Raw genomic sequence first — 17,671 nt, 5'->3', positions numbered from 1 at the left:
GCAGCCATCTCTAATAGTGAGACCCTCGAGCTTGTCCAGTGGAAAAAGGTCAGTTCGATTTCTATGAATAACAAGGATGGGATCACCACGATTGAGCTAAACTATTTAAACTCCACAATAGAATACCGAATCTTGAAACCCCAAACAACTTTTGATAACTTGAACGGAAATCTTGTTTCTTTAACACCTAGAAATAATAATCTAAAATGATGCTGTCGATTTTTAGGAAAATTTAAGCAGAGTGCTTTAATTATCAGAAACTTGTGTAAGAGAAAAAGAGTAAAATAAGGAAAAAGAAAAAGAAAACGATATTGAACATTATAGAAGACCACACCTATTTCACGCGGGAGAGGAATATCCAAATGATGCTATAACAACGGTATTGTGCATGTTCGTGAATTACCAAGCACGTCGTAAGACGTCACGGCCGAAGATCAATAAAAATTCATGACGTAGGTGCACGCGTGGACCAAAAGTAAAAGTGGTCCGGGCGTCTTTGTGCTGCTTGGGTATGGATGAGTTTAAATGTATATTGACAACGCTTTCTGATCGAATAGGACGGGAGGTATGTCAATTGTGCATCGTGTAAAAACCAACACCATTCATTAAACTGATGCAAGGCTGATACTTCAGTGAGGCAACGAAGAAGATTGCCTTCATGTCCCCATGTCCTTGCCTTGGTGCCCTTGACACGCTCCAGTCGAAATTTACAGGACCCTCATAGGGTGCCATGAGAAAATGCCCACTGAACTATACAAACTATATCATTCAAATGTGAAATCCCTTCCGTCTAAAAATAATCTTTAAACTCATAAGCATTTAGTTTAATATTAAAGGAAGCAATGCATCCACGTACTGCATCTCCCATGCTTTAAATTGATACACGTGTAGCTTTAAAGAAGAAAAACAAACCCGTTTGTGATGTACCAACCGTTGTTGTTTTTCCTTCAAAGTGTAGAGGGATCAACTCGAAAGCTGAACTGTTAAGAATTGATCCCTAGAAACCTGGAATGGTAGCCCGTCCAAATATAAAAAAAAATATACCTCAATAATAATAAAAAACACACATTATAAAAACGGGAGAAAAATCAATGAACTTTCAAAATTTCATGGAGATTTTCTTTGGATTTTCCTGCCTCCCCGCTACAAACACTCGACGGTTCGGCCCCATGATGCGACGAGAGCCCGCCTAGGGACCCTGGCTTCAATCTTGAGTTCAACGACACTGCACTTGAAGACACGGGAATAGTCAGTTGAAGCCCCTTCTTAAGTATTAGTATGCATATTCACGCTCTGCTAAACTTCCACTTCAAAAAAAAAAAAAAAAAAAAAAAAAAAAATCACCCACACAACATAAAACAATCCTTGGCATCTTTGATACGGCGGCGCATGCAGCTTGACATATTTTTGCTTTGTTTTCTACTCATCTAGGATAAAGAAATGTCTTCATTTTCTTGCACCTACGTTTCGATTAATCATTAGTGCCGAGGAAACCTACTCGTGCCCAGTGTTAATAATTTGTGCGTTAAGGGTGGCCGATCGAGAACATTGGTAAATGGCTGAAACCATACCAGAATATGGTTTTACAAGGGAACGTTATACCTTTCGTTTTTGCAAGTGAGCACATAAGCACGTGAGCAAAATAATCAAGTGAGTAAATAACCAAGTTTGTTTTTAATTCAAGTTGTTCCCCGTGCCTTGAACACTTATGTTTAAAGATATATGTCTACGCATTTGAACCTTGCTTCAACAAAAGCATATGGGGCAATTACACATCGGGGACAGTTCTTGCCTTGCAAAACCTAATGTGATATCGTCAAAAAATGTCCTCGTTTTATATCATAAACAATCACGTGTGATCGGTCGCAAACCTTTACACCCCCCCCCCCCACACACACACGGTGCCACATTATTTTAACAGATTTCCTTTCACTTATTTCTAGTACGTTGCAAATAAATGCCAATTTGTCTATAATACTCAACTTCAAACCCTTTCGAGGTAAATAACGATTGTTGGGACTTCCTCTCAGAACTCAACACTTTCAGGGTTGCGATTTTTATATTGTTATCACAAATATTATTTCCTTCACATTATGAGTGCGACAACATCCCACTAAAAATAATGAAGCCCTCTAGCCCGGGGGACTGTAATCGGAGTCTACATTACCAAACATAATGCTTCCACAACCTCAACCCCGTCACAATGTTCACAACCAAGATCCAATCAGGACCGTGTAAACAGAGCATCGTCCTTCGGAAGGTCAAGAAACGCGATGAGATTTCCCGTGGGACGGAGGTTGTTCCTCGTCCTTTACAAGACCCGGTCAGATACCCCCGGCTCAGGGCAAAGCCACCCGGGGTGAAGTTTCAAACCCGAACCTCGGATGGCAAGTCAAGTGTTACACGGGATTAGGACAATGACACAGCGTGTCACGACGCTTCATCTCTACCGTCCACAAGCCAATATCAACGGGTATCACCATCCCCTCCTCATCCGCATCCGAGGATTATCTGTAATTACACAACATGTGAGACAAGAGCCTCCCTTGCAAATTGCATGGAAACTTCCTAATTGATAGAAGGTGGACAGTCATAACCAATCCATCTCTTTCTGATGTGTCTTTGCACTGCACTCTTGTGATACATAGCTCTGAGATGGGGTTGTTTTAAGCAAGGCCTATCCCAGTACAGGGCTCCTCAAGCAGGAGCCATTTATCTGTACTGTGACAACACCCATTGTGCCAACTTTAAAACCACAAGGAACAAGCATGTCTGATTTGAATCATAGTAATAAAAAGTAACATTGTTTGCATCACTTTTTTTTACATATTGACTTTCAGTAGATCAAATCGTGTGACGTTTAATTATTTGCTTTTCTACTCTGTATCTAATCTTATTTCTGTGTCAGTATGAAACAAATGTTTTATCTCAGTTAATAGCTTTTAATGACATCATAAGTGCTAACACACATCGGTGTATGGGTAAAAAAAAACCACGAAAATTAATATCTTTATCCCCGATGCAAATTTAACATCTCTTAAACTTGATCCTGTCACCTTTAACGCATGTGTACAGTTTGGCAATAGTATTGTCCCTCAATATTTCTACAAAACATTTACAATCTCAGCTAAGAACCGACGACCTTAAGTTCAACAACAGGGTATCAAATTAAGTTCAATTTCAGAATTAGCCGTTTATTGACTAATGCAATTAGTCCACTGTGGAGACGCTCAGAATCCAGGCTGCAAGTCGATCCACAGTAAAAAGTAACCGTTATTTTAAGTTAAAACATCCCGCACGTGGTCTTGATATCCCCATAATGTATCAGAAATCCAATTTGCCGAGGATGCTGCTTAGTTTTCATTCATCTCCAAGAACAAATTCCTGACATTTAAATTTGATAAACAATATTTTGGTGAGCCTTCTTGCAGACATATCGGCGTCGTTAATCACACGGTTTGCTATATCAAGTGATGGCCGGGATTGTACATACAGAGTATGGTTACTGATTTTCTAAAATTGTCCTTGAACTTAATTTATCATTCATGGACCAAGTTCTCTTCTTGTGTCATTTTGTTTTGATTTGCGCCGAACGACTGTTTTTATATCCTTTTTATATCAACCACAGCAAAATGTCAAAGTTACACCCTTCACTTATGGGTGTCCACGTGGTGATTTCAAAGAACATTCCCGCCTTCGTATGAAAAGGGTTTTGACGCGTCAATGTGGATACCACAACTTTCTAACTGAGTTGCGAGAACGCAGTTGTACTTTCGCCACACGGGTGCGTGAGTTATCACACAGCAAGCACTGTCGAGGACATTGTTAAGACTTAATGGTCCGTCTATTTATTTACGGAGGTTGTTATTTATAATTGATGCTTGCCAACAAGATACGCATTAAAAATTAATCCACAAAATCCGAGTACAGGCCTAAAGTACATCTACCTTTAAAGGGTCTATGTAACTTTTGTAGGACAAAAAACACAATGTCCACAGATTTACACAGATTTAAACTTAAACAGTTTGAAGATAATGATAGTAAAAAGCTTCCCTGAAAATACTATGTGCTGAGGTGCTGTAGTTTTTGGGAAATGAGTAAAACAATGTCATGAAAATATTTTTCGTCTCATGAGATAAACGGATTTTCATGACATTGTCTTACTCATTTCTCAAAAACTACAGCACCTCAGTAAGTAAGATTTGAAGGGAAGCTTTCCACTATCATTATCTTCAAACCCTGTAAGTTTAATGTAAATCTATGGACGTTTTGAAAAAGTACCCAAATCTTTTAACCCCAGCTTACTAGTCATAACCCCACTAAAACAAGACCAATTCCAGAAAAAGTCAGCGACTCATTTAATAAAATAAAAAAATGAAATCTCTTCCCCGCCCCAATGGATCCTCAAAAAGGTCAGCCATTAGACCGACCTTTTGACTCCATAGTTCTTGATCCAAGTAAAAGTACATTTACCTTTAACCCCAGCTTATGGGCCATGTGATTCACCAAAAGACAACACCAATTCAAACGAAGCCATCGGCTCATCTTGAAAGTTAAAATAATGAAACCTTTTCCGCCCAACCCCAAAAATGGATCCCCCAAAAGTCAGTCATAGAACGACCTATTGAGTCATTACTCTCCTCTTGGTCCAAGTGTATTTACACTACCCCAGCTTGGGCTGGTTGGTTCCCAAATAAACAACACAAATTCCAAAGAAGTCAACGACTCGTGGATCTCCAAAAAGGTCAGTCACTGGACCGACATATTGAGTCGATACTCCCATCAATGTCTGCCGTTGATCTGTCCAGATCCATCGTATCATTTAGATTCTCGTTCAGCTCTCTGATATGACCTGGCTTCGCCTCACCTTTGATGAGCAATTGATGGCTCATAGTTAGCCGTCCATCTTTTCGCTGACTTCTGAGACACAGGTTTACGACCCAGGAAAGACAGTGTTAATCAAGCGGTGGTATTACAGGTTGAAAGAGAACTTCAAAAGCTTGGGAAATCTTACACTTAAAATCGTGTGAATTGTTTATATTGGAAGAACTCATAGCCTAATTTTGAATTGTAGGTTGATTACTTGAAATTGAGTGGGTTTAAAATAGGCATGCTTGGCAGTAAGTGTTGAAACACTTATTGGCCTTGGCTGATGAAGTCGGATGCAGCATATAATAGCGCTACCGCGAACCATAATTTTGGTTTTTGACCTATACAGGTAGGATTGGACGAACTTGTAACAAGATTCGAAGACAGAGTTTGCATTGTGAGGTCTAGCTTATAATACCTGTTGGCGAGAAGGTGTGATATCTGGAGGGACTACTACTCGCTTTTAGCGGAAAATCTACTCCGCGGTAGAATGAACTGCACGAAAAGTTCCCAAAAGAATATCCTCTACACAGCAAAGTATGTTACTGAGAGCCAAATATTTATAAAATAAAACAACACAACATAAAACAAAAACAATAACAAGAACTCTTGAAGGTAAGACAGCCAATGCAGACATTAAAGTTGTACAAAGCAATATTAAACGGTAGGCTTACGGTTTTCAACAGCTACATTTCTTCTTACCGAGTGTTTATGATCTTTAATAGTTGGAGTATTACCCTGTCCTCCCTTTAATAAACGATTATACACATGAAAGGTTGACAAAATCTATAATTGAGCGATGATTTACGAAGTACTATTGAGCGATGATTTACTTGCGCATATAGCGACGATTTACTTGCGCGTAGAGCGATGATTTATTTACTTGCGTAGAGCAATGATTTACTTGCTCTTACAGCGACGATATGATGCGCGTAGACAATCGCGAAGCTGCGGTTTCGAAAGCGGATGACCATCGAGTGAGATCCAAACGTCAACTATTTTTAGATCTGTACTTCGCATATATTGAAATGGCTGTGATTCGCTTTAGAGGCAAATTCGAATTGAATAGGGGCCGGCTGTATTGTATTTCCCAGTCAAGCCCCAGATAAGAGTTTAATCGCAATAAAAAAAATAAGATCAAGACGGAAAAGTCTTAGTCTCAGTATCATAAAAAGGGTAGGTTACCGGGGAATGAGTAGAGTTCAAAGCACTCACACTGCTGTATGGCAGGTTGACAACCTTCGGTATCAAAGACAAATAAAATCATAGACCGAGTTGTCACTTCTCTGGCATTTTCCATAAACCTCTCTGCAATTCACCGAGTTTGATGTCAGTAGGGAAAGTAAACCTTCAGATAGATGTGTCCTAAATTACTAAGCTTTGAGAGACCTGATGAAGTTTGAAGGTAATGCGTTGTCCACGAAGTACGGCTCCACATCGAAGGACCACAAATGGACGAACGCTAAACGCGACCAAACGGTTTTGCGTTTCATTGACAACGCGTGTAGGTGACCAATAATGGGGGATTTTCGGCTGGATTTTCCTCACTCGGGTTACCATGTTTGATATGGTAAAGGAAACGAAGCACCTTCCAGAGGCGCACCGTACGGGGAGTGGTAACAATGGATGTGATGGTGTTTGGTGCTCTTTGCTGTGCGTACTCACTGGCGTAGAGTTACACCCCACAATATCCACGTAAGAAATTACTACATAAGAAATGGTGTCGTGTGACGGATGACTGCTTTTATTGTAGTGGTAAACAGCGCAACGGACACCCCTGTGGGTACCCGGGAGACACCATAAATACGCGGGGAAGAGGACAGGAACCCGCCAAATGCGCACTATTCGCGGGCTTCGATTACACTTGAACATACTTCCCGGAGAGAGCCTCCCCTAATACTGAAAAAAATATATAAAAAAATGGACAAATAAAAATATGAGTGATTTAAGTGAGAGTTACGGACGGGGTAGTATAGCGAGTCCAGGCTAGCGTTGAAATCCCAGTGGAATTGACTGCACACGATTTCATCCCAAAACACACACGCGACTGTTCTGGTCTTGTCACATGTGATTTGCATCCATGTATCACAGCACCGCCCTAATCAGACACGTCGTCTTTAGTCTGTGATGCGAGGCCCATGTCTACAATAACTTCCGTTCTCAGCCCAGGTTGGGGATAGGAAGAGCACCCCCTGCCCCGCACCTCACTGCGTGCAGCCATCTTGTACGCACGTATGAATAAATGAGCGCTCCATGGTTGCTGGTTATGAAGGAGTAAGTGTTTCATTTTGCAATTATTGACTTACTGTGACGCCTTTGATATAGCCATGGATAAAGATAGCTTGCAATCCGATCCTAATAAATAGAAATAAGATTATTGGCTCCTCTGGGTTAAACTCGAATGAAATTGAGAGATAAGCTGGCTTAATTGAAACTTCCAGCTGTCTTTAATAATCATTTAGAAAAGATCCACGATAGGCCCTTTAATTTCAGTTTGCATTTGCACTGATGCTATGATTTAAATACAGTGCCATACTCAGATTTTTGCCGAGGTCCAAAAAGAAGACAAAGTGCAACTGATATGGTGTGAAACTCAATGTAGCTTTTTCGCGTATGAGAGTAACTTAAAGGTTTTACACCTTTTTAAGTGTAGGTGGATGGTACACATAAACAAAAGTGAGGCGTGTTTTACATTACCTTAATGGAATCATGAAATATATATTCCTAAAAAATAGTTCATTGTTCATTTCTGGCTAGATTTGTCCATTCTTTTATTTCAATGATTTCATTCATGTTGTTCAATTTTTCATCAGATAAAGCAACATTTGTTTACAAACGCCGATTTGTTCACATTATTTGGAACTTAGAGGAAACAGTTGGGGAATTCCGGAATTTGTACAATTGAAATGTATCCGTTAAGTCTACTGCCACCTAGCGTTCCAAAGTCTCCATTTCGTGAGAACTCTATCTACTGGCTTGATTCGCTCTCTTTAATGATTGTTTGATCACCCGCCTTCAAAACCGGTCCCACAAAGTACACGATAAAGTTCAGCTGCTCTAACTAGCTTTCAAGTTTCTTTGCTTTGCTGTTATCGTTTACAGTGTCAGCTTTTTGGAATAGTAAACGCGTTCCCCGTTTAGACAGTATCTCCATTTGAAAAGACAAGCACGTATAGTTCTTGAACTAAAAGAGAAGGTATCAAAGTATCTTCATTCATGCTTGAGCTAAACTTGCATAACTCGCACTTAAAGGCACTGGACACCTTTTGTATTTGTCAAAGACCAGTATTCTCACTTGGTGTATCCCAACATATGCATAAAATAACAAATCTGTAAAATTTGAACTCAATTTGTCACCGAAGTTTCAAGCGAACAGTGAAAGAAAAAACACCCTAGTTGCACAAACATGTGTGCTTTCAGATGCCGAAAAAGGAACTCAGGCCTGAAGTCTTTTAATATGTGAGCGAGAAACTTCTCAAAAATGTTTGACAGTATATCAACAGCTCTCTATTGCTCGTTACAAAGTAAGTTTTTACAGTAACAATTATTTTGTGTAATTACCATTAGTGTCCAGTGCCTTTACAGAAAAATCTCCAAGGAGCGGGTACTCAGTTGTGTTCCTAGAAGCAAATTGCCTGTCAAGAAGTTATTACGATTAGAGCAAAAGGGTTTATATAATTACTGCGTGGGTTTCTTTAACAAAATGAAAGAGGGTTGGAGTGTATTTTAGTTGAAGAATTGCTTCTATTGTCATGGGAACAATTTTACATCTGGAATACTAGACCATAAGCAAGACAATTTTCTCTAATACGGTTTTATATTTCAATTTGCAAGTACATGAATTTGAATGAAAATCCACGACGAAGCGAAAGCCGTTTATATTCAGTGTTTTTTCCCTCTCGAACACGTGACCACTATGTGTGATGAATTGTTTTCCAGGTTAAGAAAGTAAGGCTATTGAATGAATAGTAAATGCTCCTCCAATAACCAATGATGAAACTATGAATTATCCCTTTTCATATCTATGACCCATACCTTTAAAGGCATTAGACATCTTAAGTAATTTTCAAAGACCAGTCTTCTCACTTAGTGTCTCTCAACATATTGTTATGCATAAAATAACAAACCTGTGAACCTTGTTAGGCTCAATTGATCGTTGAAGTTGCGAGAGAATAATGGAAGGAAAAACACCCCTAAGTGCCTTGAATTTTAAACTCAGCTGAGGTCTCGAATTCAATTCAAATATGTGAGTGAGAAATATATCAACATTTACTCAAAAACTGCAATACTTAGAGGGAGCCGTTTCTCACAATTTTTTACACGATCAACAGCTCTCCATTGCTCGTTTTGGTGAGCTATATTAACAATAGCGTCCAACGCTTTAATGACACAATGTATTGATTTGAAATGAGTACGATTCGACACTCATAGTGTGAAAATGTGATGATGGTATTTTTTCTTCTGCACATACTATAATAAACTGGCTGGTTTCTTTGCACAACCCCATATCATGTTTTTTTTTCAATCAACATTAAATTCTTTAGGCGAAATTCCGAATGACCGAAATCAAATCGTTAATAATTTAGAATCGGGTCATCGTAACCCGAAGGGTTTGTGCGATTTTTTTTCAGGAATGATTTTTAAATATTTTATATTGTCTATATTTGTCCGCGAAGTCGTCATTTTTTATTATAAGGAAAGTTCCTGATATTTAATTTATCGGTCTTTACTTATTCAGCCACCCGTCAGTTGCTCCACCTTGGGGGTTTGTGAAATTGCAACAAAGGAAACAAACCCGACTTTTTAAAGATCAAACAGTCATGTAAAATGTACACAATTCTATTTGTAATAATTTTGATGAATTTTCTCAAACAATTTACAATTTTAACATTGAAATGAATGTTTGTAATTTGCTAAAACAGGATTTTAATGAAAGGTATTTCCGCCGGTATTTTCAATTCAAAAGTATTTTTTTATATTATTTACATTACACCGGCAAAACGATAGTTGGGTAATAAAAGTAACAACACACAAATGGTTACTCTTGCTGGAAAATTGCAGAAAAAAATATAGAGTTTATAAGGTAAAAAAACCCAAAAAAAAACCCAACACACTTACACACACTCCCCGAACGAAAAGAAACACATCACAAGGTTATTCATATTTTCAGTGTTTTGATTGTTTGTTTTGAAAGTAAAGATGAAATTCTGTCAAGCGTTGCCGAGTAGCAACTTGAGGTTCAGTGTGACACACAAGTAGGTCAAATAATATTGACAACACGCCTTGAAATATTTAGAAAGCCCGAGCAAGGCAACAATTTTGGGCAGGTAGTGCGAACCTAAATCACTTTCATATTATTTTACTTGGCGCAATGAGTAAATTTTTCATCATATCATCTGACAAAAATCTTTCTTGGGGAAATTCGTGACACGCTGCAATCGCTGATCAATAATGCACCAAGGCCCGCCATTGGGGGAAAACAAGAAATGAAACAGAGCCATCTGAACAGCTATTCAGCTATCAGGCACGTTGCTTGACATTTGTTTCGCGCCAAAAGTGCCTGTGTGGGCCGCCAAAACATAACATGCCGATCGTCATCACCCTGGGACGGCTAATAGAAACGCGTGTACAGTATGTTTAACCAAGACGAAAAAAAGAACACAAACATTCGCGCTCTGCGTTTATGAAATAAAAACAAAGCTGTTTTTTATGTCAAGTTTTCGATCGTGATATTTGGCGGGTTGAGCGGAATAAGAGTTTTCTTTCTTAAGTGAATATGAGATTAGTTTGTAGTGACGCCTTTGGGTCTGAATGTTGGTGCATTTTGCCGTCTTATAATTCAGTATTGTGTTTTGTTTCTCTTACTCAGTGCGTCTGCCTCCACACCAGTCACTGTGAGTTTAGAGCCCTGCCTCCACGTCAGACACTGTGATTCTAGACTCAGGAATCAAGACTTGAAAACAAAAAACACTAAGGACCCTTTTCTCGCTTCCGCTCGTCATTTCTCGCGCCCCGGGAGATCTTGTACTGTCAGCGGAAACTTCCCGTTTTTTCTTCTTTTCGTTGACTGTTTAATGTCGAAATGGATCTGCGACTTGAAGCGCACGGAATACAGTTTCGTAGCTAAAGGACATTATTTCCAGTCAGAATGTTTACCGTATAAAGCAATGTTCATAAGCTTGTTTATTCAAATAGAAACCGAATACATGTACGTATCTTTCTTTAGGAGACATCAAGTGCATATCTGCGCCTTGATCCCAGCAGGATGGATATTTGCGCATTACAAGTCTTATTATTATTTATTACCATTATTATCATGATCTGAAGATTGAAACGTCAATTGTCAAATCGGTTTACACCTCTGCGACTCCTTTCCAGAGCCGACACAGCACCATGTTGTGGTGCACCAATGGTGCACCGATAACCTTCTCCTTACAGCTTGTCTCTGTCGGTAGAGGGCGCAGATATGCCCGTATCCTTTCAACATTTTCAATTTGACAGGATTAAGCAATGTTAACAACATTGCTTATTCGGCACCAACTTCAATTTGTGACAAGTTTTATCTTTAAAAATGTGCTTCTTCCCAAAGTAGTGATATAAACGCTTTGGTGGAACGGATAGTACAAATAGTAATATTAGTATGACAAGTAGAACACACGTCTGAAATCTGTACCCACCTATGGGTGCTAATATATTATAAACTATACACTCAGGCTTATGTGTTTGGAAGAACCACAACACATTCATGGAAAGTAAATAGCATCGATCTTTTGCTGTTGAACTTTTAGGTTGCATTCATGATCTACTTTGAAATCATCAATGATATTTTCAAGCAAAACAAAAACAGGCTTAAACCCCCAAACCCTAACAAAACATGATTTGAGAATGAGGACTATACATGTATAAAGCGGGGAAGGGGAGGGGCAGAAGGGTTGATGTGCCTGGGTAAAAAGTCTTTTTCTTTCTGTGTCCAGTTCAAATGTGCTCTTGCTGTGCCCGAACTTGCCCGACTATTTTTCAGTTGCTCCCCGCCACTTGCTCGTGCGAGTAATGTTCGCATGTTTGCTTGCTTCCATGTTAAGTTACGCCCGGCTGATACACGTCTCGAAGTCAACAAACATGCAACGCGTTTTATCGTTAAATCTCTCGAAACGTCATCAAGACGTCACACCGATGACACGCAATTTGAACATCCCCTCCCACTCTAGCTGTTATCAGTTTAATATCGGAAATATATTTCTGCTCAGCTTTTTGGGGTCAATATATTTAGACATGCAGTTCTAAAAATGGACACTCGAGAATGGTAAAAAAGACAGACAACCAACTCAAAGAAGACAAATAGCCGTTGAATGGCTATCTGTGGAGAGTTACTGTAAAAGTCCGTCCATGTAGTCACTGTTTCCCCCGGGGCGAGGCAGCTGTCTCCCGATCCGTTTTTTTTAGGGGGCCCGTTGCGAGTGGGAGGGATGTAGAGCAAGCTCGACGTCGCCGCTATGCCGTGGATTCTAGAGACTGTACGGTCGGGAGGGAGAGGGTAGCCACGGTAAGAAGATGCCGTAAGGGACAGGGGGGGGGGGGGGTGAAACCACGGGCAGATGGGGGCTAGGTATTGATCTATATTTAATAATTTATTATATTTTGGGCTGATTCGCTTTACTTGCTATCTAGGACATCATCGGAAGGCGAGCGGGTGTATACAATGGTTGGTCTCTTATGTCTTGATACGTTGGGGGGGGGGGGGTTATTTGATGTTCATCGGGGATGGCTTAGTTTTCTTGAATGTTGACAACAGTGATGTGGATTTAGGCGTCAGATATATGAACCTTTATTCTCAAAATGCCAGGATTTTCCATTGACAGTTTTAATGCTGCGGGTATAAAGAAAATTATCGAATGGGGACGTCCAATCTCATAAATTGTTTATTTCGAAATAATGACAAGACATCTGATCATGCATGAATTTCATGTAATAATCGACCGAATAAATAACACTTTGAGTCGGTATCGGAGCAACAGGTTTTTTTTGACATAAAGAGGGTCAGTTTATCATTATTTCATAAAGAGATATGTGATTCATTATTTAATTTGGAAACACAAAACTTACACAATTTGTTTAAAGTTAAGCACACGCACAAGAGGGGAAAAACGAGGTCCCCGATTGGCAGGTGTTTATTTACTAGTGTGCACGCAACTCTGTGTTGCAGTCACTGTGTGGACATTTGTTCTGTACAAATCGTATTCTTCAACACCGCAACTAACACTGTGTGGACGTGTGTTAGTCCACATAGGGTTTCAAGTCCCTACATTATGTGAACCTCGTGCTCAGGTCCATTATTACCAAAATGAAACTGATGTATTTCTGCAACAGTGACAATATACGTCCTCGATATCACATCAGAGAGAGAGGGAGAGAGGGGGGAGAGAGCAACTGTGCATCCCCGTGGAAAGTATGTTGTTTCTTCCTAAGAACCTTCCATATACGTTGTACACACAACTTCCTTGTGGAGCACCCAGTCTTTTTAAATAACCCTATGGAGGCCCTTTGTTTCCCCTTTTCTGTGTTGTCCTCGGTCTCCATTATAAGGCAGTGAATATTAAAGTTTTAAACTAAAACATCATCCCTTGAAATCTACTGGAGAGTTAGAGGAAGGCCTCGTTCACACCCAATTTAAGTATACGGATATCATGTCTGGGAGGAGGAATGAACAAGATTGTTTTTATTTCAGAAAAGTACAACATAATTTTTCGAGTTAGACTGAAAAGTGCGTTAGCGCGTGTCTTGGAGGCATAGGCGGTGATTGCGTCTTCCCCCTGTACACGAAACGCGAGTCTACGTCTAATGCACTTAGTGAAATTATCCAGTTTACGCGAGACTTTACATCATGTTACATAGGCCTGAGGTTTTTTAATCTCACGTGAAGACCTTGGCTGTTTTGTTCATGACGACGGGAGGCATATCCTCCCAGATCCGTTTCAGACCGGGCCCAGCATCGAGAATGTTTTAGCTTTCGATGAATCAAAGAGGAAATTAACGCATTGCCCGGGAGTCCTTGAGGAGGAAAATAGTGTACACTCTATTCGTTTTGCTAAGAAAGGCAAGGGAAATGAACAAAAAATGTAACATCAAAACAGCAATGAAGATATCACATGAAACTGTCAAAATGGTTTGCAATCAGAGACCTTGTATTAATTAAACAATGTGAAAATAAACCATGCAGGAATTCAATCAAAGTGTTTAGCATGTGTTGTAGGAACGTGAATGTTTTGAAGTCTGGCGTACTGCTCAAAACAGGTCGCGAGACCCGATGCACTTTTTAATTTTTAGTGGGGTATGATGGAATCGGGCTGTCAATGTTGCGATTAAATTAAAAAAGAAGAAGAATGAGGACTGAAGAGTGTTAGTGACAACTTAATTTCAAACTTGCCAAATGAGTTTGGTAAGCCTTTTGGGTGTAAAGTTGTTAACAGTCACACGCAATTCATTTATTTGATGGTGAGATAATGTCGTGACTGCATTTTACTATACGACCACAAATAAATCTCAAAACGTATGAGCCTTTATTTGTCTAAACAAACTTGAATTGTAGAAACTTGATAATGGTAAACCTCACAAGTATTCAGAACAAAAACAAAATATCTGAACTATTTCCATGCTCGAGAAAAGTAAGTTCTTGAGTTGGCTAGACAAAGTTAAACTAAATTTCTTACCAACCCAAATTGTTGTATTTTATGTTTCCACAACACTATATCTGTACCTAGTGATTACTGATTGTTGTTATTTGTCTCTCCTGTCTGTTCTTTGCTAATTGAGTTTCACTCCTAAGTGAACTTTCCCACCTGACTGCTTAAGTTACACCAATACTTGCAACTCGTGTCCTGTGTTGTATTTGGAGTTTGGACAGGTCTCGGTTAGAGTTCGAAACGTGAGTTCATTAGCTCTTGAAGCATTCCTATATACCAAAGGTCGTTTTGATCTGTCAGCAGTTTGAAAATCATTACTATTATGTCCTTTCTTGAAAACACGATCTCCTAATTTACGCTGGTTGAGTGATGTCGGATGCTTTGGTATGGATAATAGACCACAAGAAAACTCTCGGGGTACAACCATGTGTAAATCTCTCAAGGGAAGAGTGTTGGCTCTGATAGAGCCGGTGTAATCCCGACGTTTCGATTCGTATACTCTGCGTGTCTTGTGTGTACACAGATGTTTTTTTTTTCCAAACCAATATTACGCCATCCTTATAATATGTTTCTCAAAGAGATGATGTCACATAAAGTCCATTATTTAAATTTTATATGTATTCATTTCCCTACTTGGCATGTATTTACATATCCCCTTGTAAATGTACCAAGCCAGCCCTAGTGCCAGAACTCAGCGGCCAAATTTGAATAGTCAATGTACTTTAATTCAGTAGCACCCTTGCCCTGGTTTGAACCGAAATGGTTCTTTCTAAAATCCCAATGTTGCAAATCTCTTTTTTAATCTCACAGAGAGCTGCCTTGGCAAAGTCTAACGCAAACTTAAAGATCGCCGAGGCGACCACTATACAGTTGTATGGCAATGTTTCATTTCATTTCAACTGGCAGCATTTATTGCTAACCAAACATGAATGTTTAAACAAATATTTAAACACTGTTCCAGAGACTACAAGTGGAAAGAGAAGGGAGTGATTGGCATTTCCTAACAAGAAAAACGAAAGGGCGAGTTACAATATGAAGAAGAAAAAACCATATTGACTAAAGTCTGGGGAACCTTCTATGGATAAGGGATGCGCTTTACTTATTATATCATTCCTTAATATTATTGTAGATAACAAATATGACTCACTGAGATACTGTTAATAAATAAATATCAACGAAAGTGTCAACAAGTGTCGCCTAGACTATATCAGTTTTCGGATATCGGATTTCAATTCAAATTTGATAACAGGGGGGCAACTGAATAAACAAAATAACCCATAAAAGAAAACTGACTGGCATTCTTTACACGCGTTTTATAACACCACCAAAGCCTATTTGAAAATTAGTGACGAGTGTTGGTTACAATATAAGCCTTACACAAACAAGTTATTTATTTAAAAAAAAACCTCTTGCAACTTCATGTCAAATGTTATACCTCAATCTGAGACAAGAAGACAGCCACAAATGTACATACTCTTTAAGTTTTACTGCAGATTTTGTCTGGTCGATAATTAAAACGACGATAAGATTGAGTCGTAGTGATTGAGATGAGCAAGTGTTGTTCTCGTCTTTGATGCGATCACCACGGTATCCTCCGACGTGCAAGGCATATCTTGGCGAGAGAGTCAGCCAATTTAATCCGAAAAGGGTTGGACCAAAGCAGAATTGGGAAGACTTTACGACGTTTTTAAATAAAGATCTTCTGAATCGTGTCTCTCGGAAGTCACAAGTTGAATATGTCACCATATTGTTAACTTTTGGAATGCAATTTATGATCAACGGACGTGGTATAGGCATGGTATAGGCACACTTTTAAAGGACGAAAATCCGTGATGAATCTTTGCGCGCGCACTCTTTTTAGCATAAAGTTCAGTCACGAGTGACATGGAAGTTTTGTACTCACCCTTGTTTCGCCACACACAATCCACGGGCAGAGTTTTTGAAAGCTCGACAGCATTGCCCCATCACAATTACGTAGTGTTAGAGCTGTCACGTGAGCACTGCAACACACATGCATTCTGATCAAGAAAAGAATTGGGAAAAAAACACGGACGTGTGAGAATTTCAGTCATTGATAAATAAATTCAAATAAAAATCAAATAAATTCAGTCATTGATAAATAAATTCAATCATTTTTGGTCGATAAATAGGTTTTTGAAGCGGCACGATTCGAAGGAATGTTGTGTTCACTTTACTGTACGGTCTTGTTTCGATCGTTGCAGCAAAAAGAAGCTCGTAATTTTTGAGTTCTTCAATTGCCACTTTCTTTACCTTGACATAGTTGCAGATGGGTTTATTTCTCATGTGATCTGGTACCGGTTTAATCTGTAATGCTCAATACATCATTACGGGATAGAGTAAGACACATTGTCAAAAAGAGGGGGAGGTCAAATTATATCCTTGAGTAGGACAAGGAAATGAACTGGAGATGGGCTTGCAGGGAATTTCGGCAAAGGGGAAAGACAACAGGTGGGACAAGGACAAGCGGGCGAAGAATAGGAAGACAAAACAAAAGATGTGGAGATGAAATCACCAAGTTGGAGTAGAATGACAAGTGACTGAAGAGAATGAGAACTTACAGTAGACCAAAAAGAGAAAATGAGGCTGTCAGGTAATTGAATACAGCCTGATATTATGATAGTGATCTTTATAATGATCTCCATCTCTCAGATTAAAATTCATCTAATTTTCCCCAAACCACTTTGGTTTCAGGATCAATCATTGCCAATTACTCCTTGTCAATTCGGACTTTCAACCCAGCTGCAAAGTAAGGCAGGGTATGCACACAATAACGAACTGTAAAGAAATTACGGCTCAATTTTCCATTGAAGAAAATAACGAAAGTTAAAATCGCCCTCGTGTGCTTATAGATGCCTGAAAAGGGGTTCATGCCTGAAGCCTTTCTCAGATCCTTGTTTTTGTGGTGAAAATAACCCCTTTCTCTAAAACCGTCACTTCAAAAATTGAAATTGCTGACAAATTGGATATTAACAGCTGTCCAAACCAGTGCTCTTTACCAAGTAAGTTTTTCAGGTGAGGCATGGTAGGTGCTTGAAAAGGGGCCTCATGCCTGAAGGTTTTCTCAGATTTTTTTTTTTTGGGGGGAGGGGGCGGGGGAAAAA

The 17,671-nt window shown here is 39.3% G+C and overlaps 1 protein-coding gene across 1 annotated transcript in view; it reads right to left on the bottom strand.

Moving 5' to 3' along the window:
- LOC139940705 (uncharacterized) overlaps window positions 1–17,671 on the bottom strand; it is a 229,869-nt gene that overhangs the window by 32,697 nt on the left and 179,501 nt on the right. Inside the window, exon 7 of the mRNA XM_071937072.1 lies at window positions 16,453–16,567. Coding sequence (XP_071793173.1) covers window positions 16,453–16,567 — 115 coding nt within the window. The remainder of the gene's footprint in view (window positions 1–16,452; window positions 16,568–17,671) is intronic.

This window comes from Asterias amurensis, chromosome 8 (genome assembly GCF_032118995.1).
Source record: "Asterias amurensis chromosome 8, ASM3211899v1".
NCBI classification, from domain to species: Eukaryota; Metazoa; Echinodermata; class Asteroidea; order Forcipulatida; family Asteriidae; genus Asterias; species Asterias amurensis.
This window is presented reverse-complemented; position numbering and strand designations above follow the sequence as displayed.